Raw genomic sequence first — 25,430 nt, forward strand, 5'->3', positions numbered from 1 at the left:
CAGTGAGTCGCGGTTTGATCATCATGATGTTCAATTCAAAACGGGAAGAGCACCCAGGCCCCGGGGCTCTGTTCCGCTGCTAAATGCTTGGATGGGCAGAGAGCGACACAAACACTTCGCAAAATATAAAATGTGTTTTTGCAGCGATGTGGCCTTGGGAATATCAGATTCCTGTAGCAAACTCAGCAATAATTTATTATTGTCACCCTTTACAGATGCTTTGCAGAGGGAGCTATTCAATTTGAAACCTGCTTAAGTGTTTTGAGATAAGAAGCGGGTTAGAAAGCAAAGCTACGTTTATCCAGCGGACCAAGACCCAGGTGCATCTAAAGCTGCTTTGGGGAATGGTTTGTCCTGGGAGCAGATGGGCAGCCCTGGTCAGTGCTCCCTGCCTGCCGCCTTCCCCACACCGATGGTGGACGCGCTCCAGCTCCCAGCTGGGGCCCTGTGCCGGGTACCCCAGCACTTCCCATTCCCTCGCCTTGGAGGCAGAACTGGGAAAGGATTAAAAAGGTGTGACGGGGACGGAACGTGGTCTGGAGCGGTTTCGATGCAAAACAACCGCGGCCCTTTGGGGTTTAGGGGGTTACAGCCCTGGGGCCACTGCGAGGAAGCCCCCGGTGCTTGGGGGCAAACGTGGGTTAGGATTCGGGTTGGTGCGGAAGCCGGGCTCCGGCTGTAACCCGTGCCACGGCCAGTTGGAGCGTTGCTCCTTCCACGGACACTCGGTGGAGGTTTTACACCCAAAGCTGCAGCGTAGGCACAGGGAGACAACCCGAAAATCCCGCTCCGGGTGACATTGGAATCCACCACGCAGAAGGAAAAGAAACTGCCATCTCCAGAGCACAAGCAGCTCCGCGTGGCTTCGCCGGGCGGTGAAGAGGAGGAGCGCGGTGCTGTCCGGGGGTGCAGGGCCTCCATCACCTGTGCGGGGCACCTCGCCCCGTGCCGGCCTTCCCCGAGCCTTTTGGGGGGTCTGCGTCTGGGCAGCCGAGGGAGGCACTGGGGGTGATGGAGGAGGGTGTTTGGCGGCAGTGGAGACGGGCAGCTCCGAATCAGAGGAGCCGGCTGCCACCTCCGCTGCTGCCACAGAGCTGAACGTGAAACACGCCCTCAGGTAACGGGCTGTAACCAGGCCCGAGGGGCGGTTGCCATGGTAACGGCCCGGCCCGGGGGGCCGAGGGGCGGTTGCCGTGGCAACGGCGCGGCCCGGAAGCGCCCGGCTGCGGGCGCGAGTTGCCGTGGCGACGGTGCAGCCCGGAAGCGCCCGGCAGCGGGCGCGAGTTGCCATGGCGACGGCGCAGCCCGGAAGCGCCCGGCAGCGGGCGCGAGTTGCCATGGCGACGGCCCGGGAAGGCCCGGGCGGCTGCGGCGCCCCCGCGCTGTTTGAAATCACGGGGCTTTGGCGGTTTCCCTCTCCCGTTAATTCCTCCTCCTCCTCTTCCCAAGTATTTACAAGCGGGAGGATGGCTGTAGCGAGTTACCTGGCCCCGGAGCCTCCCCCCGCGCACGCCGCCCCGCCTTGGCTCTGCTGCGTGCAGAGCCCATGGGCAAAAATGGCGTGCCGCCAGCTCAGCCCCGGCCGTGCTCTGCCTGCTCCCCAGCCGCTCCTGCAGCTACGTCTGATCTTAAGCAGCTGCTGCTAAATCCCTGCTGCCGGAATGTGGCAGTTCGCACGGCTCCGGGGAAAAGGCTGTTCCTCTCCTAGCCGGCATCTGCCGCTTGAGGAAGGAAGTTTTTCTCCCGTTCGGATCTAGTCTAAACTCACAGAACTATTCCGTGACTACGGCTAACGCACTCCGCTTTCCCTTACCTGCTTCTCTCACTCCTGCCCCGGCCTGGGGCCAGGAGAGCTGTGCAACGGTGGTCGAGGTGGCCTGGAGGAGAGGGGAGCCCCAAGGGAGCCCGGCACGGGGGGGCTCTGCGCTGGAGAACCTCGTGAACCACAGCGAAATTAGTCTTGTGTCTCCACTCAGACCCCAAACCCCCTTGCAGGATTCGCTCCGTCCCTGCTAACGGACTGTAGCTCATCTCCGTGTTCGCTGAGCGGAGCTCCAGGTTCCTCCTGATGTTTCCACCTGGGCTAAAAAAGAGGAGGAGGCAGGGTCTGGAGCCCAGCCCGACTTGGCGGAGGGACAGACCCAGGCCAGGTGAGCAGTCCGGGCCTGTCCGAGCCGGGCTCCGAGCACGGAGCGGGACCTGCCTGGCCTCCGGCGGCCGACGAGCTGGGCGTGAGCCACGGTGGCCTCGGGAGAGGGAGATGGTGGCAGACGCCAAATCGCAGCCCCAGAGCGACGGTGGGCCGGTCCCCAGCACCGGGGAGGGCGTCCGGACTAGTTCTGCCGGTTCGGGTTGTGAAACTCGTACAAATGTGAGCGTTTCCCTCCCGGAGACGAAGGTAAGGCTGTCGCTGTACCCCGGCAGAGGGGTGACAGCGTACACCCTCCCCGCCACTGAAGTCCTCTGTGTACGTAGCTGCTTTAACTGGCTTTGCCCTCTCTTGCCAGAGCCTGTGAGATCAGCGTGGCAGCAGGGACGGTGCGGCGTGGCCGTGAGCCCTGCGTCGCTGTGACTTCTCCTCGCGGTAAGTACCGGCAGGCGAGTTGCCCCTGCGGCGCACGGAGGCAGCGGTTGCTGCTAACAGCAGTCGAAGAGTTTCTAGTCCACTTGGTTTTGGTGAAAAAAACGGAAGGTATCACCCAACGGGAACCTGAGGCTTTGGAAACCTGAAGGCAAAGGAAAGTCAAAACCCCTTTAACTGCCATTAGTTGCTATTTTCCCAAAGAAGCAGCGCTTTCGCGGTTGTGCTTTGTCAGTTGGTCTTCTCCTCGCCCGTCCTCTGCCAACAATGTTTTAATTTGGCCAAATCCAACCAAATGCAAGAGGGTAGAAAGTCTCAAATACATCAAGGTTCTACAAATTGATATCTATATACATATTTTCATTTTGCTTAAGACCACGGTTTCCCAGCCCTCCCCGAATGACACTGAAAGTTGATACAGAGCAAGGTCTCCTAAAGTTGTCTTTTTAGCCTGGTTCTGCCTCCCGGTGGTGTCCAGGGCCTTGGGGTCCCATGGGGCAGCAGCTCTGGTGCTCTGCTCCCTCGCCCGGGTGCGAACGGACAGCTCACAGCTCGGGCTGAAAACGTTGCTTCCTGGGAAACCCTGAAATCGCCGAAGCGCTTCAGCCCGGCGGGGTGAAGCATCCCCACGAAACCCCTCAGCTGCTTTTACACCCGTGTGTTTTTCCCAGAGGTTTTGGTGCTGTTTCTCCCGACTTGCGATGATGAAAGACCCAGCGCAGCCTCCGGGCGCCGTGCAACGTAGCCGCACCTGCAACACTGAATAATTCACCCTGCGGCCACCGCAGCCGGGCTGTCGCTGCTAGCCCCTTCTCACAGGCCGGTAAGCCGGCCCTGAGATGCCGTGGGGCCGAGGCAGAGCCGGGGGGCTGCCCTGGGGGGCGGCAGCCCATTTCCTGGGCCGTGGGCAGGAAGGGGCCGCGCAGGACCCCCCCAGGGAGGCAGGAGCCCCGCGGGGGGCACAGCCTGTGCTTCTCGGCGGGACTGCGTGCTCCGATCCTGCACGCGGGCTGCGCTTGACTTGGTGCTGGAAGGGACACGGTATCGAGCAATCGCGTCCGTAAGCGAAATGGCTGCTTAAGGCGCCCGGTGATGCCTGCTTTTCCGCTGTACGCGGTTCGTTAACCCTTCTTGTCCCACGGCTCCGTGTGCCCGTCAGTCCGGCGGGCTGGCGCTGGCTCCGGCCCCTGTCCGGCGCGGGAGGCTCCGTTATGACCCTCCTGGTAAAGCCACCGGTGCAATAAGGTGCTCGGGAAAGATCTCCCTCCAGGGTTTCCCTGAAGGCAGGACCGTGACGTTTTCCCTGGTGCCAGATCTGAGGTTGGTCTCCCCGCCAGTGCGATGCCCCGGTGCTGTCGGTTCAAAGCGGCCCAGGGTAGGGGTGGCGTCCCCAAAACACGGCAGATCCCCGCGCGCAGCTCTCCCGCCAGCCGGTGTGCAATGCTTTGTGTCCTGGTGCTGCACACACAACACCTGGGGGGCTGTTGGAGGGGAGAAGGGGGCCCCAAAAGTACAGGCCAAGGGGACGGGCGAGACCCCCTTTCCGAGCTCCTACACCTGCCTGCGCAAAGCTGCCGGCTCCGGGAGCAGGCACCCGCCGAGGACGCGGCGACCGGCTGAGCGGGGACGGCCCCGGGGCTCCAGGCAGCGCAGGGGCTCGGGGTAGCCCTGGGGGTCCCCGCAGGGCCTCAGGCCAGCTCAGGGCTGGGCAAGGGCTCCGGGAATCCTGGGGCTCGGAGCATCCTGGGGCTTGGGGCATCCCGGGGCTCCAAACAGCCGCTCGGGGCATCCCAGGGCTCAGGGCTCTGGGCAGCAGCTCAGGGCGGCCCTGGGGCTCGGAGCATCCCGGGGCTCGGAGCATCCCGGGGCTCGGAGCAGCTGCTCAGGGCATCCCGGGGCTCGGAGCATCCTGGGGCTCAGAGCATCCCGGGACTCAGAGCCGGGGCTTGGGCCATCTCGGGGCTCCGGGCAGCAGCTCAGGGCAGCCCTGGGGCTCGGAGCATCCCGGGGCTCCGGGCAGCAGCTCGGGGCATCCCGGGACTCAGGGCCCCCCCGGGGCTCAGGGCGGCCCCGGGGCTCGGGGCAGCAGCTCGGAGCATCGCCAGGGCTCGAGGCAGCGGCTCGGGCCCCCCCGGGGCTGGGGGCAGCGGCTCGGGCCCCCCCGGCGCTGGGGGCCGGTCAGGGCCGCCGGAGCCCCGGGCCGGGGCCGCGCAGGGCGGTGCGGCGGGCGCTGCCGCCGCCGCCGCCGCCGTTCCCGTGCCCGGTAGGCGGCAGTGCTCGGCGCTCCGAGCCGTTCCCACCCCTCCCGCTCCCGTAGAGGACCGACGAGGCGGATGCAATTCCCCGGCTGCCCCTGTCTCCTCGGCGGGGCGGCGGTGCCCGGCCCGCAGCGCGCAGGCACCGAGAGCGGCGCCGGGAGCGGCCCGGCGGCGGGCGGCAGCGCGGCCCCGCTCCGCAGCGCGCTCTCCCCGCCGCGGCCCGGGCCCAGCCGCCGGGGCCCGGCCCAGCTCCGCGGGGCCATGGCCGAGTGGGCGCCCGCCCAGGTAAGCGCGGCCCGGCCCCGCCGCCCCCGGCCCCCGCCGCGGCCCCGGTCTCGGTCCCGGTGCCGGTGCCGGCCCGGAGGCGGAGCCGCCCCGCCCGCGCTGCGGCCGCTCCCCGCCGGGCCCGGGCCGCGGGCTCCTCCCGGCCCCGGGCTCCTGCCCCGCGCCGCGTGCACCGGGGCCCCCCCGCACCCCCTTCCCCTCCCCTCGGAGCACCCGGAGCCCCGGGGTGCCCGGACCCGCGGTGCCCCTGTGCCGCGCGGTGCCCCGTGCATGCTCCGCGATGCCCCCGCGCCCCCCGTCCGGGGGTGTCCGTGTGTCCCGGGGTGCCGTGTGCCCCCCCCCCGACCGGGAATGCCTGCGTGCCTCGGGATGTCCCCGACCGGGGGTGTCCGTGTGTCCCGGGGTGCCCTGCACCCCCCCGACCGGGGATGCCCACATGCCCTGGGATGCTCCATGCCCCCCTGACCGGGGATGTCCAGGTGTCCCAGGGTGCCCTGAACATGCTCCAGGATGCCCTGCGCCCCTGACCAGGGATGCCCACGTGCCCTGGGGTGCCCCATGCACGCTCCAGCCCTTGGATGCCCCCGCGCCCCCCTGGCCTGGGATACCCGTGTGCCTCGGGGTGCCCTGTGCGTGCTCCAGGATGCCATGTGCTCCCCTGACTGGGGATGCCTGTGTGGCCCATGCACCTCTAACCAGGGATGCCCACGTGCCCCGGGGTGCCCTGTGCCCTGGGGTGCCCCTTGCACGCTCCAGCCCTTGGGTGCCCCCGTGTACCCCCGCCCCGGGATGCCCCGCGCCCCCCAGCTCACGTGTCTGCCCCCTCGGAGGTTCCCGCCGCGCCAAGCAGCCGTGCCCCGAACGGAGCCGGGCTCCATCCGCCCCACACTAGGGCGGGGGGCTGCCGGCTCCCTCCCCACCCCGCCGGCCCCTCCGTGCACCCGTGCCGGGCCGCGGGGCCGGAGCGGGCTCCCAGCGCGCTGCCGCCCCGGCGCAGGTGCAGGAGTGGAACGTGGAGGCCCAGCACCTGATGCCGCTGCAGCCGCCGCTGCTGCCCGAGCGCGCGCACATGCGGGAGGCCCAGCTGCACTCCGCCGAGGCCTCGCTCTGGACCGTGGTGGCCACCGTGCAGGCCATGGAGAGGAAGATCGACCTGCTCGCCACCCGCCTGCTCAGCCTGGAGGGCAGGTCCGGCACGGCCGAGAAGAAGCTCCTCGACTGCGAGAAAACCACGATGGAGTTCGGCAACCAGCTGGAGAGCAAGTGGGCCGTGCTGGGCACCCTCATCCAGGAGTACGGGCTGCTCCAGCGGCGCCTGGAGAACATGGAGAACCTGCTCAAGAACAGGAACTTCTGGGTGCTGCGGCTGCCCCCCGGCCCCAAGGGCGAGGTCCCCAAGGTACCGGTAACCCGAGGGGCGAGCGGCGCCGGTGCCGGAGCTGCCGGTGCCGACCTGCCCGGGGCTTGTTTCCGCAGGTGCCGGTGACGTTTGTTGACATTGCCGTCTACTTCTCCGCCGAGGAGTGGAAGAATTTGGAGGAGTGGCAGAAGGAGCTGTACAATAACCTGGTGAAGGAGAACTACGAGTCTTTGATCTCCCTGGGTAAACATCCCTCTTCGCCCGCTTCCCGGCGCGGTGGCGGAGCGGCCCGTCCCTCGGGGCTCCCGGCGGCTGCCGAGGGCCGCGTCCCCGCGGCCGCCGTGTCCAGGGAAACCCCTTGGGGAAACGGGAACGATGCCGGGGTTCGCCTCCATCCCGGGGCGGTGGTGGGTCCCGTGGGCGGGCGCGGCAGGCGCCTTGACCGGCGCCCGTGTCTCTCCGCGCAGACGGTGCCCTCTCCAGAAGCGACCCGCAGCCCCGGATCGAGCGCGGCGAGGTGCCCTGCGTCCCCGAGCCGCGGGACCTGGAGCAGAGGGAGCTGCCGGCGGACACCTGCGCAGGTGCGGTGCCGGTTCCCGGCGTTTCCGCCTGTCCCCCTGCCCGCCCGCTCGTCCCCTCGTGCAGTGCCACCATCCCCTGCTCCTTTCCCTGCTTTTCCCGGGTTTCCCAGCGGGAAGCGGGGAGCCCCTGGGCCACCCGGGGATGGCGCCCAGCCCCGGGGCCCCACGGGGACGGGAGGGATGGACGGGAGGCGCGGCGGGGCCCGGCGGCGCGGAGGACGGGCTCCCGGCACGTCTCTTCCCTGCGAGCAGAGTCCCTCATCTCCACCTCCGACATCCTGTCGCGGATCAAGCAGGAGGTGTCGCTCGTGGGGGAGCAGCAGTTCGCCGAGGAGCGGGGCCTCCCCGCGGACCCCTGCGCAGGTGACGCCGGGGTGGCGCATGGCAGCGCCGCCGTCCCCGGGGCTCGGCGGGCCGGGGGGGCTCGGCGGGGGACGCGTCCGCCTCGGCCCCATCTCTGCTCTCCCCCCGGCCCGGCAGGAGCCGACGCGCTGATCACGGCGCACGACTTCCTCTCGTGGATCAAGCAGGAGGAAGAGCCGTGCGCCAGGGAGCCCTGGGAGCTGGCCGAGAGGGAGATCCTGGCGGGGCCGGGCCCAGGTGAGCCGTGCCCCAGCGGCACCCGCCGCCCCGAGCCCCTGGCGGGGGTCCCCGAGAGCCCCCAGCGGCGCGCTGGAGCTGGGCTGGGCGCCGCCGGGGCTGGGGGAGCCCCGGCTGCCCCGGAGCAGGCGGGAGGTGGGAGCGGGGCCTCGCCGTTCCCTGCCAAGTGCTTGGAGACCTCGTCCCCTCCTGGGACGGCTCTGGCCATCTCATGCCGCTTGTGCACTGCTCCAGCCGGCCCTTGGTCCGGCCCCTGCGGAGCTGGATGCTGGCGCGGATCCGGAGACTCCCGTAGAGCAGCCTTCTCCTCCTGCCCGCCCACAGCGTTGCTGGTGGCCTCACCCACGGCATTGCCGGTGGCATCACTGGTGGCATTGCCTGCAGCACCGCTGGTGGCATCACCCATGGCATTGCCTGCAGCATCGCTGGTGGCATCACCCATGGCATTGCCGGTGGCATTGTTGGTGGCCATGACCAGTGGCATTGCCTGCAGCATCACTGGTGGCGTTGCTGGCGACATTGCCCACAGCATTGCTAGTGGCATCACCTGCAGCATTGCTGGTGGCCATCACTTGCGGCATTGCCTGCAGCATCACCAGTGGCATTGCCTGCAGCATCACTGGTGGCATCACTGGTGGCATCACCTGTGGCATCACTGGTGGCATCACCTGTGGCATTGCTGGTGGCATTGCTGGTGGCCATCACTTGTGGCATTGCCTGCAGCGTCACCGGTGGTATCGCCGGCGGCATCACCGGTGGCATCACCGGCAGCACTGCCTGCGGCATGGCGGTGCGGACGGCCCCGGTGACCGCAGCGTCCCCTCTCCTCTCCTTCCCCCGGCAGCGGGCGAGGGGCTGCTGGTGAAGACGGAGGAGCGGTGCCCGCACGCCGAGCCCCCCGAGGAGGCGGGCCTGCCCGGCGGCTCCGCGGAGCTGCTCTTCCCGGGCCCGGCCTTCGGCGGCCCCGAGGGACAGGCGGCACCCCCGGCACCCCCGGCGCCCCGCGGACTGGGCAAGGCGCCGGGCGGCGAGGCCGAGGGGCCGGGCGGCTGCGGCGCGGCGCCGGGGCCCGGGGCCGAGCGCCCGCACGGCTGCGCCGAGTGCGGCAAGAGCTTCAGCGGCAAGAAGAGCCTGCGGATCCACCAGCGGAGCCACGCCGCCGAGCGGCCCTACCCCTGCGCCGAGTGCGGCAAGAGCTTCAACTGCCACTCGGGGCTGGTGCGGCACCAGATGATCCACCGCGGCGAGCGGCCCTACAAGTGCGCCGAGTGCGGCAAGTGCTACAGCCGCAAGGAGCACCTGCAGAACCACCAGCGGCTGCACACGGGGGAGCGGCCCTTCGCCTGCGCCGCCTGCGGCAAGAGCTTCATCCGCAAGCAGAACCTGCTCAAGCACCAGCGCATCCACACGGGCGAGCGGCCCTACCAGTGCGGCGCCTGCGGCCGCAGCTTCCGCTACAAGGAGTCGCTCAAGGACCATCAGCGGGTGCACGGCGCCGAGCCGGGGGGGCCGCCGCCGGGGCTGCCCCCCGGCCCCCCCGCCGCCGACTAGCGGGCCCCCCCCCCCCCAACCGCCGCGGACTCGCACACCCCGGCCACGAAGCTTCGAACCAAATGGAGGCGGGGGGCTGGCGAGGAGGGGGGGCCCGCTCTCCCGGCACAGCCCCCGCTGCCCCGTGCCCCCCCCCCGCCGCTCCGCCGCTTCTTTTTACTCCCCCCCCCCCGCTCTGTACAGTGCTTGGAGGTGTAGTTTTGTATGGAAGATGCAATAAAGTCGTGCTGGGCCGCCGTGCCTTCGCCCCGCGGCTCCGCGCCGGTGCATGGGGGGGGGGCACCGACACCAGGCCCCCGGGCAAGGACACGGCTTGCCCCCTGCACCGTGGTGTCCCCTTCCTGCTCGGGGGGGGTTCAGCACTCGGGGGGGGGGGGCTGTGCAAGGCAGCGGGGTGCTGCAAAGGGCTGCTCGCCGCCGCTCGCCGGAGCTGGGTGCCCCCCCCCCCCCGACTCCTTTGTTCGGCGCCGCTGACCCGGAGCCGTGCGCGGAGGCGGCCGGGCCCTGTCGGCTTCCCGCCTCCCCCGCCGGCACCCGGGGCTGTGCCGGGGGCCTGGCCCCACGGGTGGACCCCCCCCCCCCAACCCCCCGGCACAGTGACCGTGCGTGGCATCACACCAGGCGCGAGTGCAAAGCCGCAGGTTCGTCCTGACATGTGGGGCTGGTTGTCCCCACGGCCAAGCCCTGGCCCTGCCAGCGTCCCCACCGAGCCCCGACGCCCGGGTGAGGGGCTCCCACCATGCAGCCACCATGTTGCTCTCCTCCGGTTCCCGTGCCCCCCCCCAGCCTCCTCCCTGGCCCCCGGCAGTGTCCAGGCGAGCTGATGTGTGGATGGCAACGCCGCGGTGCCATGGGGCTTCGTGGTGGGATGGGTGACACCATGGCCACCAGCTCCCAGGCAGGAGAGGACCAAGGGCAAGGGTGGGCTGAGGGCCGCGCTTGTGCGTGCACGGGTGTGCACAGGCGGCGCAGAGCAGGGCACAGTGTCCTGTGCACACCGAGGGTGTGGGTGTGCGTGTGCGTGTGCGTGTGCGTGTGTGTGTGTGTGTGTGTGTGTGTGTATGCACACAGGAGTGTGTGTGCACATGTGGGAGGGAGCTCAGTGTGTGCACACGTGGGAGCTGGGGAGTGTGTGTGCACCCAGGGTTGTGCGTGTGCGTGTGTGTGTGTGTGTGTGTGTGTGTGCGAGCACATGGGCACTGTGTGCACACGTGGGAGCTGCGTGGATGCCCTGGAGCTGGGGATATGTGCACGCGCGCACACACACACACACACACACACACACACGAGTGGGCGGTGTGGTTGCACACGAGGCAGTTGTGTATTGGGGGGGGTTGTGCCCCATGGGAGCTGTGTGTGCACATGGCAGTTGCACACACGTGTGCTGGAGCTGCCTGGGTGTGCAGGCACGGCAGCTGCATGTACACATGTGGGAGCTCTGTGTGTGCGTGTGTGTGTGTGTGTGTGTGTGTGTGTGTGTGTGTGTGTGTGTGTGTGTGTGTGTGTGTGTATATACACGCTCAGGCTGGAGCTGTGTGCATGCGGGAGCATTGCTTGTGCCCAGGTGGGAGCCGTGTGTGCAAACGTGGCAGCCGTGTGCATATGCACCAGCTGTTTTGTGTGTGTGTGTGTGTGTGTGTGTGTGTGTGTGTGTGTGTGTGTGTACCCAGGAGGGGCACGGGGGTGTGTGCGTGTGCGTGTGTGTTCACACGCATGCACAGGCTCCTGCCCCGTGGTGCTGGCTCCCCACATGCAGTTCTTGGGGGGGGGGGGGGGAGCCAGGCCCTGCATGTTTCTTCCCCCCCCCCCCAGCCCCGGACACTCTTCCCAAAGGGGTGGGGGGTCCCATCAGCACATTTCCAGCACGGCCAGTCCCTCGGGTGCCCCATGGCCTGGCCGTGCTGCTGGGCACCGGGCGGGCGCTGAGCCGGGGGGGCACGAGGGGAGGCAGCCGGGTACCTGCCCACAGCGGTGCTCACCCTGAGCCCCAACCTCACCCTGACCCCAGCCCCCCCCCCCCCCCGCCAAATGGGTGCCCTGCACCAAGATGCCCCCTCACCCCCTGAGATGGGCACCCTGCATGGGCAGGGAGGGAGGGACGGATGGAGGGAGAGCAGGAGGCATAGAGGGAGAGAAGGATGGAGGGAAGGAAGGAGGGCTGCAAGGAGGGAGGTAAAGCCAGGGCCTGGGGCCATGGGGCTCTTGCACTGCCAAGGGGGGGTTGTGCATGCTGCCCCGGGGGGCTCACACACTGCTTGGGCAGCTCCGCACGCTGCTGAGGGCCGTGCACCCTGCTCAGGGGCCGTGCATGCTGCATGGGGCCGTGCCTGCTGCTCGGGGGCCGGGCACACTGCTTGGGGGCCATGCGTGGTGCATAGGGCCATGCCCGCTGCTCGGGGGGCCGTGCACGCTGCGAGGGGCCCCGAGGCCATGCCCGCCACTCGAGGGGTGTGCACGCCACTCGGGGCCACGCACGCTGCCGGTTCAGGGTACGGAAAACGCGGCCTGCGGCTGCTGGCAGAAGGTCCCGTCCCAGCGCCAGCCCGGCTGGAGGGAGGCGCAGGCTTGAGCCTGCCCGAGCAGGGGTGAGCGAAGGCCCCCGCGGGCCAGCGGCACCTCGGCGCGCCCGAGCCCTGAGACCCCGCGGAGACCCCCTGCGCCCTGCAGAGCGCGGGAAGCCGGAGAGCTGACGGAGACCAACCCCGCGCCGCCGCCGTCCGTCCCCGAGCCGAGCGCGGTGCTGGGGCACGAGCGGGGCTTGCAAACGCCTCGGCCGGCGCGGGGTAAGGAGGGTCGCGGGCTCCCCGGGCGGGTTGCCGCAGCCCGGCAGCAACGCCGGCAGCGGCGCGGCGGGGATGGGAGCGGGGAGGAACCGCGGCGGGCGGTGCATGAGCAGCATGACGCAGCAGCGGAGCCGGCAGCGCTGCGCGGGGACCGGGCACCTTCCTGCCAGGCAGCGGGGCCGCCGCGGAGGGCGCACACGGGGGTGCTCGGGGGGCAGCGGCGGCCCCCCGGCCCCGCCAGCACCGAGTCCACGCACAGAGCTCGCGTTTCCGTTTTTTGGGGTTTTTTTTCTTTTGCACTTTTTTTTCTTAAACAGTTTATGGTTATATGCAAATTAGGTCATTAAATGATTTGCATAAAATGTTCGCACATCAGCGACTAAGTGTTCCTAACTCCCCACCCCCCGAAAGGTAGTAATCCTACTCGACTAGCGCTGTCACACGGCCCCGCGGACACACGCACATGCACACGCCTCCCCGCGCGCGCCCGCCCGCGGGGGCCGAGCCGCCCGGGCGCTTGCTTGCCCCCCGCGCGCCGCCGCTACCGCCGCCTGCTCCCCGCGCCCCGGCGTGCGCCGGGCTCCTCGCCGCGCCGGCCCGGGATGCACCACCGCCACCGCGCACACCCACGCACACCCGTCCGTCCGGCGCCCGCCGCACACCCGGAGCCGGTGGGCGGGCGCCGGGAGGGCTGTACGTACACCACGTCCTTCGCGGGACAGCGTCCCCGCCCGCCCCTAGCTGTTGGCGAGGAAGAGCCGTCTGTGTTTGGAGGCAGAGCCGCGCGGCCGGCCGCGGCGCCGGCCCCGGCCCCGGTTGCCGAAGGGGCTCCTGCTGGGCACGGCCGGGTCGGCCCAGGCGGCGGCGGCGGCGGCGGCGGGCGGCTCGGGGAAGCCGGGCTCGGCCTTGGGCTGCTCGAGGAGGGGGTCGGGCTGGGCCCGGGGCTCGGCGGGCGGCGCCTGGCTCTGCCGGGCGCTGGCGCGTTCCTGGCGCAGGTAGCGCAGCTCGTCGCGGATGTCCGTGAGGACGCCGAGCAGGCGGAACTGGAGCTCGCGGTCGCGGGCCCGCTCCTCGCGCTGCGTGGCCCGCTCCTCCTGCCACATGGCCAGCTCCTGGTGGTACAGCTGGTCCCACTGCTCCTCCAGGTCGAGCAGGTGGTGGATGTTAGTCCTCCAGCTCTCCCGGCGCTCCTCCCGCAGGCGCGAGCAGCCCAGGCCGCGCGGCGGCCCCGGGGCGGCGGGGGCGTCCCCGGGCGGCGAGGCCGAGGAGGGCAGCGACTCCTCGGTGAGCGCCCCGTGCAGCGGGGAGCGGGCCGGCGGCTCCTCCTCGGGCGCCTTCTCCCAGCTGGGCCCCATCAGTACCCTGGGCAAAGCGCCCGCCTCCGGGCCCGGGCCCCCCGCCGGCTCCTCGGCGTGCGAGGAGTCGAGGCCGCGGCCCAGGGCGGGCAGGTCGGCCCCCGCCTCGTGGCCCCAGTCCGAGTGCGCGTCCCCGGGGTTGAGCGGGTCCTCGGGCAGGGACGTCACGGAGCCCTGCGAGCTGCACCGGCGGATCAGCATGGCCTGCCGGGACAGTTTCATGTCCTCCTCCGCGGAGAGCGGGGCCTCCGGCCCGGCCTGCAGCCCCGCGGCCCCACCGTGGCCCCTGTCCACCTCCCGGCCTTCCCGCTCCTCCTCCTCCGACATGGAGGCGTAGGAGACCAGGGACTCGTTTCGCAGGGACGGGGAAATGGCCGACACGTCCGGAGTCCGCAGCTCTGGTCCCGACTCGGCTGGAAGAGAAGAGGCGCCCTCCCGTGAGCCTTGGCGGCCGCCGCGTCTGCTCTGTGCGAGCCCTTTATCCCTCCCTGACACTCGGATGTCCCCCTCGGACGCCCCTGGGGAAAGATGGGAGCAGATGACAGCAAGCAAACACACCCTTCACGTCCAGCCCTCCGCCCGCCTGCCCCGCGCGCGGCCCTCCCGGCACCCCGCCGCCCCGGCTGGGGCTCAGCCCCGGAGACGAACGCGCAGGAGCGGGGAAACATCCCCGGATCGGGGCCTCCGGAGCACCGGGCGGTCGCGCGCGGCGCCCACCGGGCCGCCCGGAGCTGCCCCCGCCGCCTCGTCCCCGCCGCGGATGACGAGGACGTGCCAACCGCCGCCGCGCAGCCCGCTCCCGCCCGCGTGTGGACAAGGCCGCCACGCTCCCGGCTCGCCCCGTCCGGACCCCGCGGCCTCCCTCGCCCGCCGGAGCCCCCAGCACCCGGCGGGGGCTGCCGGGAGCCTTACCCGAGCTGCTCTGTCCTTCGCCCCGGCTGTATTCGCAGATCACCGAGGGGTCCGGGCTCTGCACCGCCAGCCGGGGCACGGCGGAGCCCTCCATGTCGGGCAAGGACGACGGCTGCCCGTTGGTGTCGATGTAGATGCTGGGGTGGCTCACGCCGGGCTGCAGGTGCATGAAGGACTGCTTGGTGGCCCCGGGGAAGAACAGATCTGCGGGACAGAGAGAAGCAGCCTCAGTGGCGGTGACGGCGGCACCGGCGGCACACGTGCCCTGGGGGAGAGGGGCTGGGGCTCCCCCGGAGGAAGGTCCCGCAGGCCTTGGCGGAGGAGCGGGGCCGGTGGGACACAGTCACGCCGAGAGACCCAGCGGCTCCTCCCGCGGCGGCAGCCTGCAGGACCGCTCTCCATCACCGCCACCCAGGACCGTCCAGGTCCCACAGAGGGTTGCCATCCCCTAAACGTCCCACGGGATGTCTTCCTCGAGCCTCAGAGCTGTTTCTGCTCTACATTAGAGGGAGTCTGCTTCGGAGACAGCCCGAGCCCGCACGGACCTTCTGGAAGTGCCTACTGCTTCAGAAGTGACACAAAAGCCGTGCTGCCCACCCCGTCCCCACCGAAACCCAAAGAGCTGAGCTGAAAAGCCAAGAGCAGAGGAAGGGGGCACGAACAAGCTAACTGTGGTGTCCTCTGGGGATACTAAGAAGCTGGACACCTCCTTTTTGAAGAAATGCAGAGGCAGGCGGCATTTTCACCAAAGTTGAGCCTGTTTTTAGGCAGGCCCAGCCTCAGGAGCCCACGCGCTCACTCGCCACTGCGAGGAGCAGCGACGCTGGATCTTTAACCAGCATCTTCCCCCAAGCGTCTCTTGGGCATTTGAGTTAAAAAGACGTTACCAAAAAGCAGAACTAGCAGAAGGGCTCTGCGCTCCCCGCGCGAGGCGGAGGCACAGGTTTACTCTGCAGATGGTGGTGGAGGGGTCAAGGCAAGGCCCCACCGAGAAGGCACCGCCTGCCCGGCTCCTCCTTGCCGAGCGCAGTGCCAGGGCGGGAGGCAGTGCAGGACAGCGCGATTCTGCAGAGAAGCAGCTGCTCGGCTACCTCTAACCTGAGCTGGGCACGGGGAACGCTAACCCTGAGATGAGCAGGGGAAACACAACCCCATCCCGTCTTTTACCGGCTGCCTTTAGGTGGTATCCAGCAAGGCCAGGCACTGTATCAAATTAAAGAAACCCACTCCCACAAAGTTTGACGTGCTCCTGTTGGTGCCGGGTTATTTCCACGGTGGGTTTTTAATTCCAGCGCACGCAGTTTTCAACCCTGGTGTTTGCTACCCAGGTATTACGGGACCGCAGCCCTGCTGGATGCTGCGATCCTGACACACACCGCGTACGAGAGCAAAACCCACGAGTCTCCTTCCACGATCCACGCCGCGCTGGCTAGCACAGAAAGCAAACGCTCGGCAGACCCCAGAGCTCGGGGAACCGTGGCCTGGTGACGTTACCAGGCCGGACGTCACTCGAAGAGCGCAGGTGGGGATGCGGCACGGGACTCTGCTACTCCAACTCTCCTGTCCCCAGAGAACCACCACGACTGACCTGGGTCCAAGATGATTTCGGGCTCCGAGTCGTGGCTGGCCTGCAAGAAGGTGGAAGCCACCATCTTCTCCAGGGGCGTGAGGCGCGGCTTGTGGAGCGGCCCGCCAGCACGGTTCATAGGCAGGTGCTTCTTGGAGGTGATCTTTTTCTTGACGTCCAACCGCAAGTCACGCCACTTGTGCTTGAGGTCGTCGATGGAGCGCTCGGTGTAGCCCAGGAAGTTGACGCGGCTTTGGATCTGGGTCCAGAGCTGCTTCCGGCGCACGGGGTGAGCCCGCAGGGCCTCCGACCCGTACAGGGCGCTGAAATGCCGCACCACATTCCAGACCAGCGTCTCGGTCTCGTCATTGGAGAAGTTGGCCTTCCTCTTCCGGCCAGATGCTGGCATCGCCTGCGAGGCTGCGGCAGAGGTGGAAGGGGCACAATTGAACCTCGGTCCCCACTCCTCTCTGTCGGCTCCTGGGGGGAACATGGGGCTGCGGGAGCCCGAGGGAGCCGCGGAGGAGGGAGCCGAAGCGAGAGCCCCCGAGGCATCCATGGCAGGGGAGGCTTGGGCCGGGGAGGATCTAAAGAGCCGCTTCGGCACACCACGCGGCTGGGGGGCACCTCATCCCCTCGCCCCGGCTCGAGAGCACCTGAGAGGGGAGAAAAGGAAAGGGCAGCTGTGGGTGGTGGCAGCGCCCCGCACGGTCCCTACGGCAGGCGGGGGACGGCCAGGGCCCCCAGCCCTCCCCAACCGGCGGCACCCGGGGCCCCGCCGAGGGCCACGGCAGGCGCCTCAGGGCCGCGGCGACGGTCACGGCCGCAGAGAAGGCTGCGGCGCACGCGTTGGGACCGTGACGTGGGCCACGGTGAGGGCCACGGCAAGCAACTCGGGGCCACAGCGAGCGCCTTGGCCATGGCAAGCGCCTTCAACATGGCGAGTGCTTCAGGGCCATGCAGAGCGCAACGGCGAGCACCTCAGGCCATGGTGAGGGTGACAGTGAACATCTCAGGGCCGTGGTGAGGGTGACAGTGAACACTTCATGGCCATAGGGAGCACCTCAAGGCCATGGTGAGGGTGACAGTGAACATTTCATGGCCATGGGGAGCACCTCAAGGCCATGGTGAGGGTAACAGTGAACATTTCACGGCCATAGGGAGTACCTCAAGGCCATGGTGAGGGTAACAGTGAACATTTCACGGCCATAGGGAGTACCTCAAGGCCATGGTGAGGGTAACAGTGAACATTTCACGGCCATAGGGAGTACCTCAAGGCCATGGTGAGGGTAACAGTGAACATTTCACGGCCATGGGGAGCACCTCAGGCCATGGTGAGGGTGACAGTGAACATCTCAGGGCTGTGGTGAGGGTGACAGTGAACACTTCATGGCCATGGTGAGGGTAGCAGTGAACACTTCACGGCCATGGGGAGTACCTCAAGGCCATGGTGAGGGTGACAGTGAACACCTCAGGGCCATGGTGAGGGTAGCAGTGAACACTTCACGGCCATGGGGAGCACCTCAAGGCCATGGTGAGGGTGACAGTGAGCACCTCAGGGCCATGGGGAGCACCTCAGGGCCATGGTGACGGCCATGGCAAGCACCCCAGGGCCATGGTGAGCATCTCAGCGCCGTGGTGAGGGCAACAGTGAGCACCTCAGGGCCACGGTGAGAGCCATGGTGATCATCTCAGGGCCATGGTGAGCGCCCTGGGACCGTGGTGAGCATCTCAGGGTCACAGTGAAGGCCATGGTGAGCACCTCAGGTCTGCGGTGAGCACCCCAGGGCCATGGTGAAGGCCATGGTGAGCACCCCAGGACCGTGGTGAGCATCTTGGGGCTGTGGTGAGCACCCCGGGGCCACAGTGAAGGCCGTGATCAGCACCTCAGGGCCATGGCGAGCACCCCAGGGCCGTGAAGAGCATCTCAGGGCCACAGTGAGCACCCCAGAGCTGTAGTGAGCATCTCAGGGCCGTGATGAGGGCCTCAGGGTCATGGTGAGCACCCCAAGGCCGTGATGAGCACCCCAGGGCCATGGCAAGGGCTGTGGTGAACATCTCAGGGCCACGGTGAGGGCCGCAGTGAGCATCTCAGGGCCGTGGTGAGCACCCCAGGGCCACGGTGAGGGCCATGATGAGCACCCCAAGGCCGTGGTGAGCACCCCAAGGCCGTGGCGAGCACCCCAAGGCCGTGGCGAGCACCCCAGGGCCGTGGCGAGCACCCCAAGGCCGTGGTGAGGGCCATGATGAGCACCCCAAGGCCGTGGTGAGCACCCCAGGGCCACGGTGAGGGCCATGATGAGCACCCCAAGGCCGTGGTGACCACCCCAGGGCCACGGCGAGGGCCACAGCGAGCATCTCAAGGCCCCGGCGAGCCCCGCGGGGCCCCGCGGCGGGAGACAGCGATCCCCTCCGGGCGGCCGGGCGGGCGCCGCAGCGCGGGCGCGGGGCCGCAGCGGGCCGCGAGGGGGGCGGCGGCGGCGGCGGCGGCCCGGGCCGAGGCGGCGGCAGCGGCGGCGGCGGCACGTGCCCGCGGGCCCCGGCGGGCGCCCCGCGGCCCCGCGGCAGCGGCGAGGCCGGGAGCGGAGCGCGGGCGCCGCCGCCGGGCACCGGGGACAAAGGGGCCGCGGCCAGGGGCCGCGGCCGGGCTTCCCCCCCCCCCCCCCCCCCCCGCCGGCCCCCGCGGCGGCCCGGGCCTCCCCCCCGCTCCACCCCGGCGCGGGGCGCGGCGGCGGCGGCGCCTACCTGTGCGGGGGCGGCCGCGGCGGCCGGGGCGGGCGGCGGGGGCGGCGGGGCCGGCGCGGGGCTCAGCTCCGGCGGCGGCGGGTAATGGCTCCCGCCTCGGCGGAACTGGGCTTCATTTCCTCCGCCTCCGAGCGGCGCGGCGCGGCGCGGCAAGCGCGGGGCCGGGCGCGGCGGCGCTGCCTGCCCCACGGCGCCCCCTGCCGCCCGCGCCGCCCGCCCCGCCCCGCCCCCGCCGCGCCGCCCGCCGACGGCCCCGCCCCGCGCCGCGCCGCGCCGCCCGCCCGCCCGCGGCTCCCGGGGGGACCTGCACCCCCGGCCCCTTGCAACTCCCTTGCACCCTGCGCCGTGCACCCCCGGGGGCTCCTTGCACCCCCGGCCCCTTGCAACTCCCTTGCACCCTGCTCCGTGCACCCCCGGGGGGTCCCCTGCGTGCCCTGCCCCTTGCACGCCCCTTGCCCCGTGCACCTCCGGGGGCTCCTTGCACCCCCGGCCTCGAGCATCCCCACGGGCACCCTGCTCCGTGCAGCCCTAGGGGGTCCCCTTGCACCCTGCTCCCCTCGCCCCGTGCAGCTTCCAAGGGTCCCTTGCACCCCAGGACCTTTGCACGTCCCGGTGCACCCTGCCCTGCGCACCTCCGGGGGGGTCCTTTGCACCCCTTGCTCCAGGCATCCCCACGGGCACCCTGCTCCGTGCACCCCCGGGGTGTCCCTTGCACCCCCGGCCCCTTGCACGCTCTTGGCACTCTGCTCCCTGCACCCCCCGGGGGGCTCTTTGCACCCCCGGCCCCGGGCATCCCCGTGCGTATCCTGCTCCGTGCACTGCCGGAGGGTCCCCTGCACCGTGCTCCCCTTGCCCTGTGCACCCCCGGGGGGTCCCTTGCACCCCCTGCTCCTTGCAACCCCCTTGCACCCTGCTCCGTGCACCCCCGGAGGGCTCCTTGCACCTCTTGCCCCGGGCATCCCTACGGGCACCCTGCTCCGTGCACCCTGGGGGGTCCCTTGCACCCTGCTCTCCTTACCCCGTGCAGCCCCGGGGGGGTCCCCTGCACCCCCTGCCCCTTGCACGCCCCGGTGCACCCTGTTCCATGCAGCCGCAGGGGGTCCCTTGCACCCTGCTCCCCTTGCCCCGTGCACTTCCGGGGGCTCCTTGCACCCCCTGCCCCGAGCATCCCCACGGGCACCCTGCTCCGTGCACCCCCGGGGGGGCCCCTGCGCCCTGCTCCCCTTGCCCCGTGCACCCCTGGGGGTCCCTTGCACCGCCGGCCCCTTGCACGCCCTGGTGCATCCCGGGGGGGGGTCCCCTGCGTGCCCTGCCCCTTGCATGCCCCTTGCACCCTGCTCCCCTCGCCCCGTGCACCCCCGGGGGTCCCTTGCACCCCCGGCCTGTTGCACCCTCCTTGCACCCCACTCACCTTCTACCCCCCGGCATCCCCAGCCCCTTGCACCCCCCTTGCCCCCTGCCCCGGGCACCCGATGGGTGCTCTGCCTCGGGCACCCCTGGGGGTGCCCCTTGCACCCTGCTCCCCTTGCACCCCCCGTGCCCCCCCGGGGCACCCCTTGCACCCTGTGCCGCTCATACCCCCCCAGCACCCCCCACCCCTTGCACCCCCCATGCCCCCGCCCCTGTGCTGCCTCAGGGGGGCCTCATGCCTCCCCAGGGGCACCCTGCCCCGTGCGTCCCCCCTGCACCCCCTTTCTCCATGTCCTGGGCATCCCAGCGGGCCCCCCCAGCCCCCCCTGCCCCAGACACCCCCGTGGGTGCCCCTTGCACCCCGGGCACCCCCACGCACACCCCGGGGGTGCACCGGTGCCGTGGGGCGAGCTCTGCTGCCCGGCTCCGTGCCGAGTCCCCGCGCCGTTGCTCCCCGGGGGGGTCCCTGCCTCCCCCTGCCCCAGCGCAGCCAGCACAGCGGCAGGGCAGAGCCCGCGAAGGGCTTAGGCACAAGCTTAACTCTAAGCGGGGGAACCCGGGCATTGCGTGGGCCAGGGCAGGGGCGGGAAGCGCCCGGGGCAATGCCCACCCCAAACTGGGGTGCGGGAAGGGCCCGGGGTGTTGCACATCCCAAACTGGGGTGCAGGAAGGGCCTGGGGCATTGCACACCTCAGATCAGGGTGCAGGAAGGGCCCAGGGCATTGCACGCTCCAAACTGGGGTGCAGGAAGGGCCCGGGATGTTGCACATCCCAGATCCGGGTGCAAGAAGGGCCTGGGGCATTGCCAACCCCACACTGGGGAGCAGGAAGGCCCCGGGGCACTGCACATCCCAAATCGGGGTGCGGGAAGGTCTGGCAGGAGCAGGCCCGGGGCCGCCGCGGGCCTCTTTCCGTGCAGCCCCCAGGTGTCACCTCCCTCCTGCGAGCGCGGACTGGACCAGCCGCGTCCCCGGCCCACAGTCAGCTGCCGCCCCTCGGCAGGGTCCCCCAGCCCCATGGCCCCCCAAGCCCCCCGGTGCCATCCCTCCTGCCCCACGGCAGCTCAGGGGGATGCCGGCTCCCCAGACACGGCCAGCGGGGCGTCCCCGAGCTGCGCAGCGGCCGCGGGAGGGTGTGGGAACACCACGCTTCTGCGCTGCTAATCGCTGCGTTTTAACTCGCGTTAAAACACGACAAACATCGGCTCTGTGGCTCGCCGCCTCGTCGCTTTTAATTAACGCGCCTGTTGCAAACGCCCGGGCTCGGAGTGCGGCCCGCGGCCTGCCCGGCTCACGGCGGGGGAGAGGGGCCGCGCCGGCGCCCCACGTGCGGCTCGGAGCCCCGCGGCGCGTGTCCCAAGCTCACGGCCGGCGCTGCCCCACGGCGCAGCAAAGCGCCCCGCGCGCCGGTGGCATCGTCCTTGTCCCAGCGCCGGCGGCTCCGCTCACTGCTTGGGCCAGGCGTCCCCGGGCAGGGCGCCTGCCGCCGCCGCGTGCACCGCGTCCTCCAGCTGGTAGAAGGCCTGGAAGAGCGCCGGGGAGGTGGCGCGGCACTCCAGGTACCGCCGCAGCGTGGCCAGGCTCTCCCGCACCTGTGGCTCCGAGGGGCAGGGCCGCGCCGCCGCCGGCTCCTCCGCCTCCTCGCCCGAGCTGGCCGTGCCCCCGTCCCAGTCCGCCACCTCGGTCATCTCGGCGTCCGCCGGCTCCCCGAAGCAGTCCAGGCCCTCGTCCAGCAGCGCGAAGCGCTCGAACTGCTCCTGGCTGAGGCAGCCGGGCGCCCGCACCGCGCCGAGGGCGGGGGCGGCCGGGCCGGGCTCGGGGCCGAAGCCGGCGGCCCGGAAGCAGCTGGCTATGAGGGCCGGGCGCACGTCGCCCCAGGCCTGCACCAGCATGTGCAGCGCGTCCAGGAGCGTGGGCTGCCCCGCGGCGCGCCCCGCCCCGCCGCCGGCACGCCAGGGCAGCCGCGTCAGCAGCCTGCGCCGGTAGTGGCCCTTGAGGTCCCGGATGACGCCGCGGTCCAGGGGCTGCGCCAGCGCCGCGGCCGGCGGCACGAAGACCATCCTGACGTTGGAGAGCTCGAGGTAGGGGTGCGCCTCGTGCTTGTCGAGGAAGAGCACCACGCTCTTCCCCTTCCGCTGCATCTCCTCGTTGAACTCCTGCAGCCACTCGGCGAAGAGAGGCGCCGTCATGCGCGCCAGGCCGCTGGCGCGGTAGGTCCAGGGCATCCGCGCCGGGTTGACGCCGCGCAGGCAGCGGGGCCCGGCGCTCTGCCCCACCGCCAGCAGCGCCGCCTTCTCGGAGCCGTCCGCGTTGGTGCAGAGCAGCAGCGTGAGCCGGTCGCCGGGGCCGGCTCGCTCGCCGCGGGCTGCCGGCTCGGCGGGGAGCGCTCCGGGCGGCGCGGCCCGGAAGAGGACGCCCGTCTCCCCGCAGCTGTAGATCTCAGAGGGCGCGTAGCTGCGGAGCAAGTCGGGCAGCACCGCGCCGGCCCAGTGCTCCGCCGTGGGCTGCTCCGCGTCCTTCTTGTCGCGGGGCGGCTTCTTGAAGGTGATGTTGTGGCGCACCTTGAAGCGGGCCAGCCAGCTGCTGCTGGCGTCGAAATCGGGCTTGCCCAGCGCCTCGGCGAGGTTTTTGGCCTTGACTTGCAGGAGCGGCCCGTTGACGGGGAGGTCGGCCGCGCGGGCGCTCTCCACCCACCGCAGCAGGGCGGCCTCGACGGCCACGTCCTTGCCCTCCCGCTTGCGCTTGCGCTCGGGGTTGCTGTTCTGGTGCCACTCGCTCAGGATGCGCTCCTTGTTCTTGATGATGCGGCAGATCTGGGGCTGCGACACCCCGAACCGCTTGGCCAGCTCGCTCTGGGACACCTTGGGGCCATCCAGCATCTCCAGCACGCGCACCTTCTCCGTGAGCGACAGCTCCTTGCGCTCCTTGCGCGGCGCCCCGGCCTCCGCCGGCGCGCCGAGGGAGCTGCTGGCGCAGGCGCCGAGGCGGTACGGGCTGCCGGCGGGCCGGCGCGCCGCGAGGCCGCCGTGCTCCGCGAAGCCGCAGTTGCCGCAGACGGAGGAGCGCTCCGCGGCGCGGGCCAGCCGGTGCCGCACCAGGTCCGGCTTCTGGCCGAACCCCCCGTCGCCGTCGCCCGGCGGATCCGGCTCGGCGACGCTCCGGTAGCTGCAGCTCTGCTTCCCGGGGAAGTCGCTCCGGACGGTGCGGTGCGGTGTGCCGGGGGCCGGGCACCCGCCGGGCTCCACCGCCTCCTCCTCGCTCTTCATCTTCCTCGCCGGCCAGTCGCCTGCGGGAAGGACACGTCCGGGGGGAACCGCTGCACGAGAGACCCCGCGGGGCCAAGCTCCGGCCCGCAGCCCCGGGGGGCCGCCGCGCTCACCTCGGGAGGTGCCGGCGGGCGCCGCTGGCTCCTGGGGGCTCCGCGGCGGGCGGCAGCGCGGCTCTTCCCCTCGCTCCACCTCGGCCAAGATGTCCGGCTTGGCGACGCCGTAACCTGCCGGCGGAGAGCGGAGGGCAGGGCTGCGGCGCCGCTCCCCGGGGCCGCCATGGCCCGGTGGCGGCGGGGGGAGCGGGACCGGAGGCGGGGGGCACCCGCCCGCCCGCCGGGGAGGACGCGCCGGGCCTTACCCGGGGGGACGAGGCGCTCGCGGTCCTCCTTCATGGCGACGCCTCACCTGCGCGGGGGGCAGAGCTGCGGGGAGACGGGGCGGCACCGGGGGGGACCCCGCACCGGGGGGGGGGACACCGCGCACCGGGGGGGCTGGGACACCCCACACCGGGAGGGGACACCCCACACCGGGGGGCCGGGACACCTCGGACTGGGGGGGGCCGGGACACCCCACACTGGCCCGGGGGGGGGCACCGACACCCCCCGGCGCGGGGACCCCGGGCACGGCCTAAATGGAGGCACCGGCTGGGGGGGGGTGGCGGCGGGTGATGCCCCCGGGGGCCCCGGTGGGGTGTCCCAGCAGGCCCGGGCGGCGGCGGGGCCGGGCACCCCCGGGGCCCTACCTGGGCCGCTCCCCGCCGCGCTGCCGCCGCCGCCGCCGCCGCCGCCCCGTGAAGCCCCGCGCGCGCCCCCGCTGACGGCGGCGGCGGCGGCGGCGGCGCGCACGCGCAGGGGAGCGGCCACGGGCGCGCGCGCGGCGCCCCGCCCCAGCGCTCCGGCCATTGGGCCGCCGCTTGCGGGAGCCGCGCGGATTGGCCGCGCTGCCGACCAATCAGCGCGGCGCAGAGGGGGCGGACGGCGGCGGAGGGCGCGCGCGCGCCTCGGCCCGAGGGGGCGGGGCCGGCGACCGGGGGGCGGGGCCGGGGGCAGGCTGGGCCTGCATGGGGGCTGCGGGGCAGGAGAGGGGGGCAGGCTGGGGGCTGCGATCCCCCCCCAGGTGTAACCCTGCAGGTGTCACCCCCAGCTACAGCACAGGCGTCACCCCATTGCAGGTGTAACCCTGCAGGTGTCACACCCAGCTGCAGCGCAGGTGTCACCCCATCCCAGGTGTAACCCTGCAGGTGTCACCCCATTCCAGGTGTAACCCTGCAGCTGTCACACCCAGCTCTAGCGCAGGTGTCATCCCCAGGTGAAACCCTGCAGGTGTCACACCCAGCTGTAGCACAGGTGTCACCTCCAGGTGTAACTCTGCAGGTGTCACCCCCAGCTACAGCACAGGCATCACCCCATCCCAGGTGTAACCCTGCAGGTGTCACCCCCAGCTACAGCACAGGCGTCACCCCATTCCAGGTGTAACCCTGCAGGTGTCACACCCAGCTACAGCACAGGTGTCACCCCATTCCAGGTGTAACCCTGCAGGTGTCACACCCGGCTATAGGGCAGGTGTCACCCCCAGGTGTAACCCTGCAGCTGTCACACCCAGCTATGGCGCAGGTGTCACCCCATTCCAGGTGTAACCCTGCAGCTGTCACACCCAGCTAGAGCGTAGGTGTCACCCCCAGGTGTAACCCTGCAGCTGTCACACCCAGCTCTAGCACAGGTGTAACATCCAGGTGTAACCCTGCAGGTGTCACACCCAGCTCTGGTGCAGGTGTCACCCCGAAGTGTAACACTGCAGGTGTCACACCCATATAGGACAGGTGTCACCCCATTCCAGGTGTAACCCTGCAGGTGTCACACCCAGCTCTGGCGCAGGTGTCACCCCGAAGTGTAACACTGCAGGTGTCACACCCATATAGGACAGGTGTCACCCCATTCCAGGTGTAACCCTGCAGGTGTCACACCCAGCTCTGGCGCAGGTGTCACCCCGAAGTGTAACACTGCAGGTGTCACACCCATATAGGACAGGTGTCACCCCATTCCAGGTGTAGCCCTGCAGGTGTCACACCACGTGACCGCGCCTCACCTTGCCTGTCACCCCACGTGACCCCCTTAACCCCGCCCCCTGCTTGACCCCCCCCCCCCCGACGTGACCCCGCTCTCCCCCCGCTTCCC

At 70.5% G+C, this 25,430-nt stretch overlaps 3 protein-coding genes across 7 annotated transcripts in view; 1 reads left to right on the forward strand and 2 right to left on the reverse strand.

The window, feature by feature from the left end:
* The first annotated feature begins 4,825 nt into the window (after window positions 1–4,825).
* Window positions 4,826–25,430, forward strand: part of LOC112993724 (uncharacterized) — a 41,513-nt gene continuing 20,908 nt past the window's right edge. Inside the window, exons 1-10 of the mRNA XM_064508057.1 lie at window positions 4,826–5,124; window positions 6,122–6,523; window positions 6,601–6,727; window positions 6,952–7,065; window positions 7,318–7,428; window positions 7,546–7,665; window positions 8,510–9,215; window positions 13,004–13,687; window positions 15,837–15,991; window positions 21,659–23,148. Of these exons, the coding sequence (XP_064364127.1) occupies window positions 4,915–5,124; window positions 6,122–6,523; window positions 6,601–6,727; window positions 6,952–7,065; window positions 7,318–7,428; window positions 7,546–7,665; window positions 8,510–9,215; window positions 13,004–13,687; window positions 15,837–15,991; window positions 21,659–23,148 (4,119 nt within the window). The 5' untranslated portion in view covers window positions 4,826–4,914. The remainder of the gene's footprint in view (window positions 5,125–6,121; window positions 6,524–6,600; window positions 6,728–6,951; window positions 7,066–7,317; window positions 7,429–7,545; window positions 7,666–8,509; window positions 9,216–13,003; window positions 13,688–15,836; window positions 15,992–21,658; window positions 23,149–25,430) is intronic.
* Window positions 12,262–18,780, reverse strand: LOC112988244 (uncharacterized). 3 transcript variants are annotated; one of them, XM_064505588.1, is made up of 4 exons: window positions 18,579–18,780; window positions 15,855–16,253; window positions 14,267–14,470; window positions 12,262–13,872 (listed from the first exon to the last, which is right to left on the reverse strand). In XM_064505588.1, the coding sequence occupies exons 2-4, from the start codon at window positions 16,240–16,242 to the stop codon at window positions 12,737–12,739; spliced, it is 1,728 nt and encodes a 575-aa protein (XP_064361658.1). In that variant the 5' UTR covers window positions 16,243–16,253; window positions 18,579–18,780; the 3' UTR covers window positions 12,262–12,736. The 3 variants fall into 3 exon arrangements, with proteins under 3 accessions (XP_064361658.1, XP_064361657.1, XP_064361656.1); XM_064505587.1 differs by having other exon boundaries at window positions 12,262–13,767; window positions 15,855–16,489; XM_064505586.1 differs by having other exon boundaries at window positions 15,855–16,489.
* Window positions 21,202–24,098, reverse strand: LOC135327401 (tigger transposable element-derived protein 3-like). Of its 3 annotated transcripts, none has more exons than XM_064505581.1 (3): window positions 23,999–24,098; window positions 23,615–23,661; window positions 21,202–23,480 (listed from the first exon to the last, which is right to left on the reverse strand). In XM_064505581.1, exons 2-3 carry the CDS (start codon window positions 23,646–23,648, stop codon window positions 21,433–21,435), a joined length of 2,082 nt encoding a protein of 693 aa, XP_064361651.1. In that variant the 5' UTR covers window positions 23,649–23,661; window positions 23,999–24,098; the 3' UTR covers window positions 21,202–21,432. The 3 variants fall into 3 exon arrangements, with proteins under 3 accessions (XP_064361651.1, XP_064361652.1, XP_064361650.1); XM_064505582.1 differs by lacking the exon at window positions 23,999–24,098 and having other exon boundaries at window positions 21,202–23,273; window positions 23,367–23,480; window positions 23,615–23,992; XM_064505580.1 differs by lacking the exon at window positions 23,999–24,098 and having other exon boundaries at window positions 23,615–23,992.

This window comes from Dromaius novaehollandiae, chromosome 2 (genome assembly GCF_036370855.1).
Source record: "Dromaius novaehollandiae isolate bDroNov1 chromosome 2, bDroNov1.hap1, whole genome shotgun sequence".
NCBI classification, from domain to species: Eukaryota; Metazoa; Chordata; class Aves; order Casuariiformes; family Dromaiidae; genus Dromaius; species Dromaius novaehollandiae.

Bases quoted from the DNA above. Each gene is read 5' to 3' on its own strand.
- LOC135327401 (XM_064505581.1), bottom strand. From the start codon at position 23,648: ATGAAGGAGGACCGCGAGCGCCTCGTCCCCCCGG. The intron at 23,481-23,614 runs GTAAGGCCCGGC...CTCCGCCGGCAG, and splicing joins CGAGCGCCTCGTCCCCCCGG to GTTACGGCGTCGCCAAGCCG.
- LOC112988244 (XM_064505586.1), bottom strand. From the start codon at position 16,392: ATGGATGCCTCGGGGGCTCTCGCTTCGGCTCCCTCCTCCGCGGCTCCC. The intron at 14,471-15,854 runs GTCAGTCGTGGT...TCTGTCCCGCAG, and splicing joins CGAAATCATCTTGGACCCAG to ATCTGTTCTTCCCCGGGGCC. The intron at 13,873-14,266 runs GTAAGGCTCCCG...ATCTTTCCCCAG, and splicing joins CGAAGGACAGAGCAGCTCGG to GGGCGTCCGAGGGGGACATC.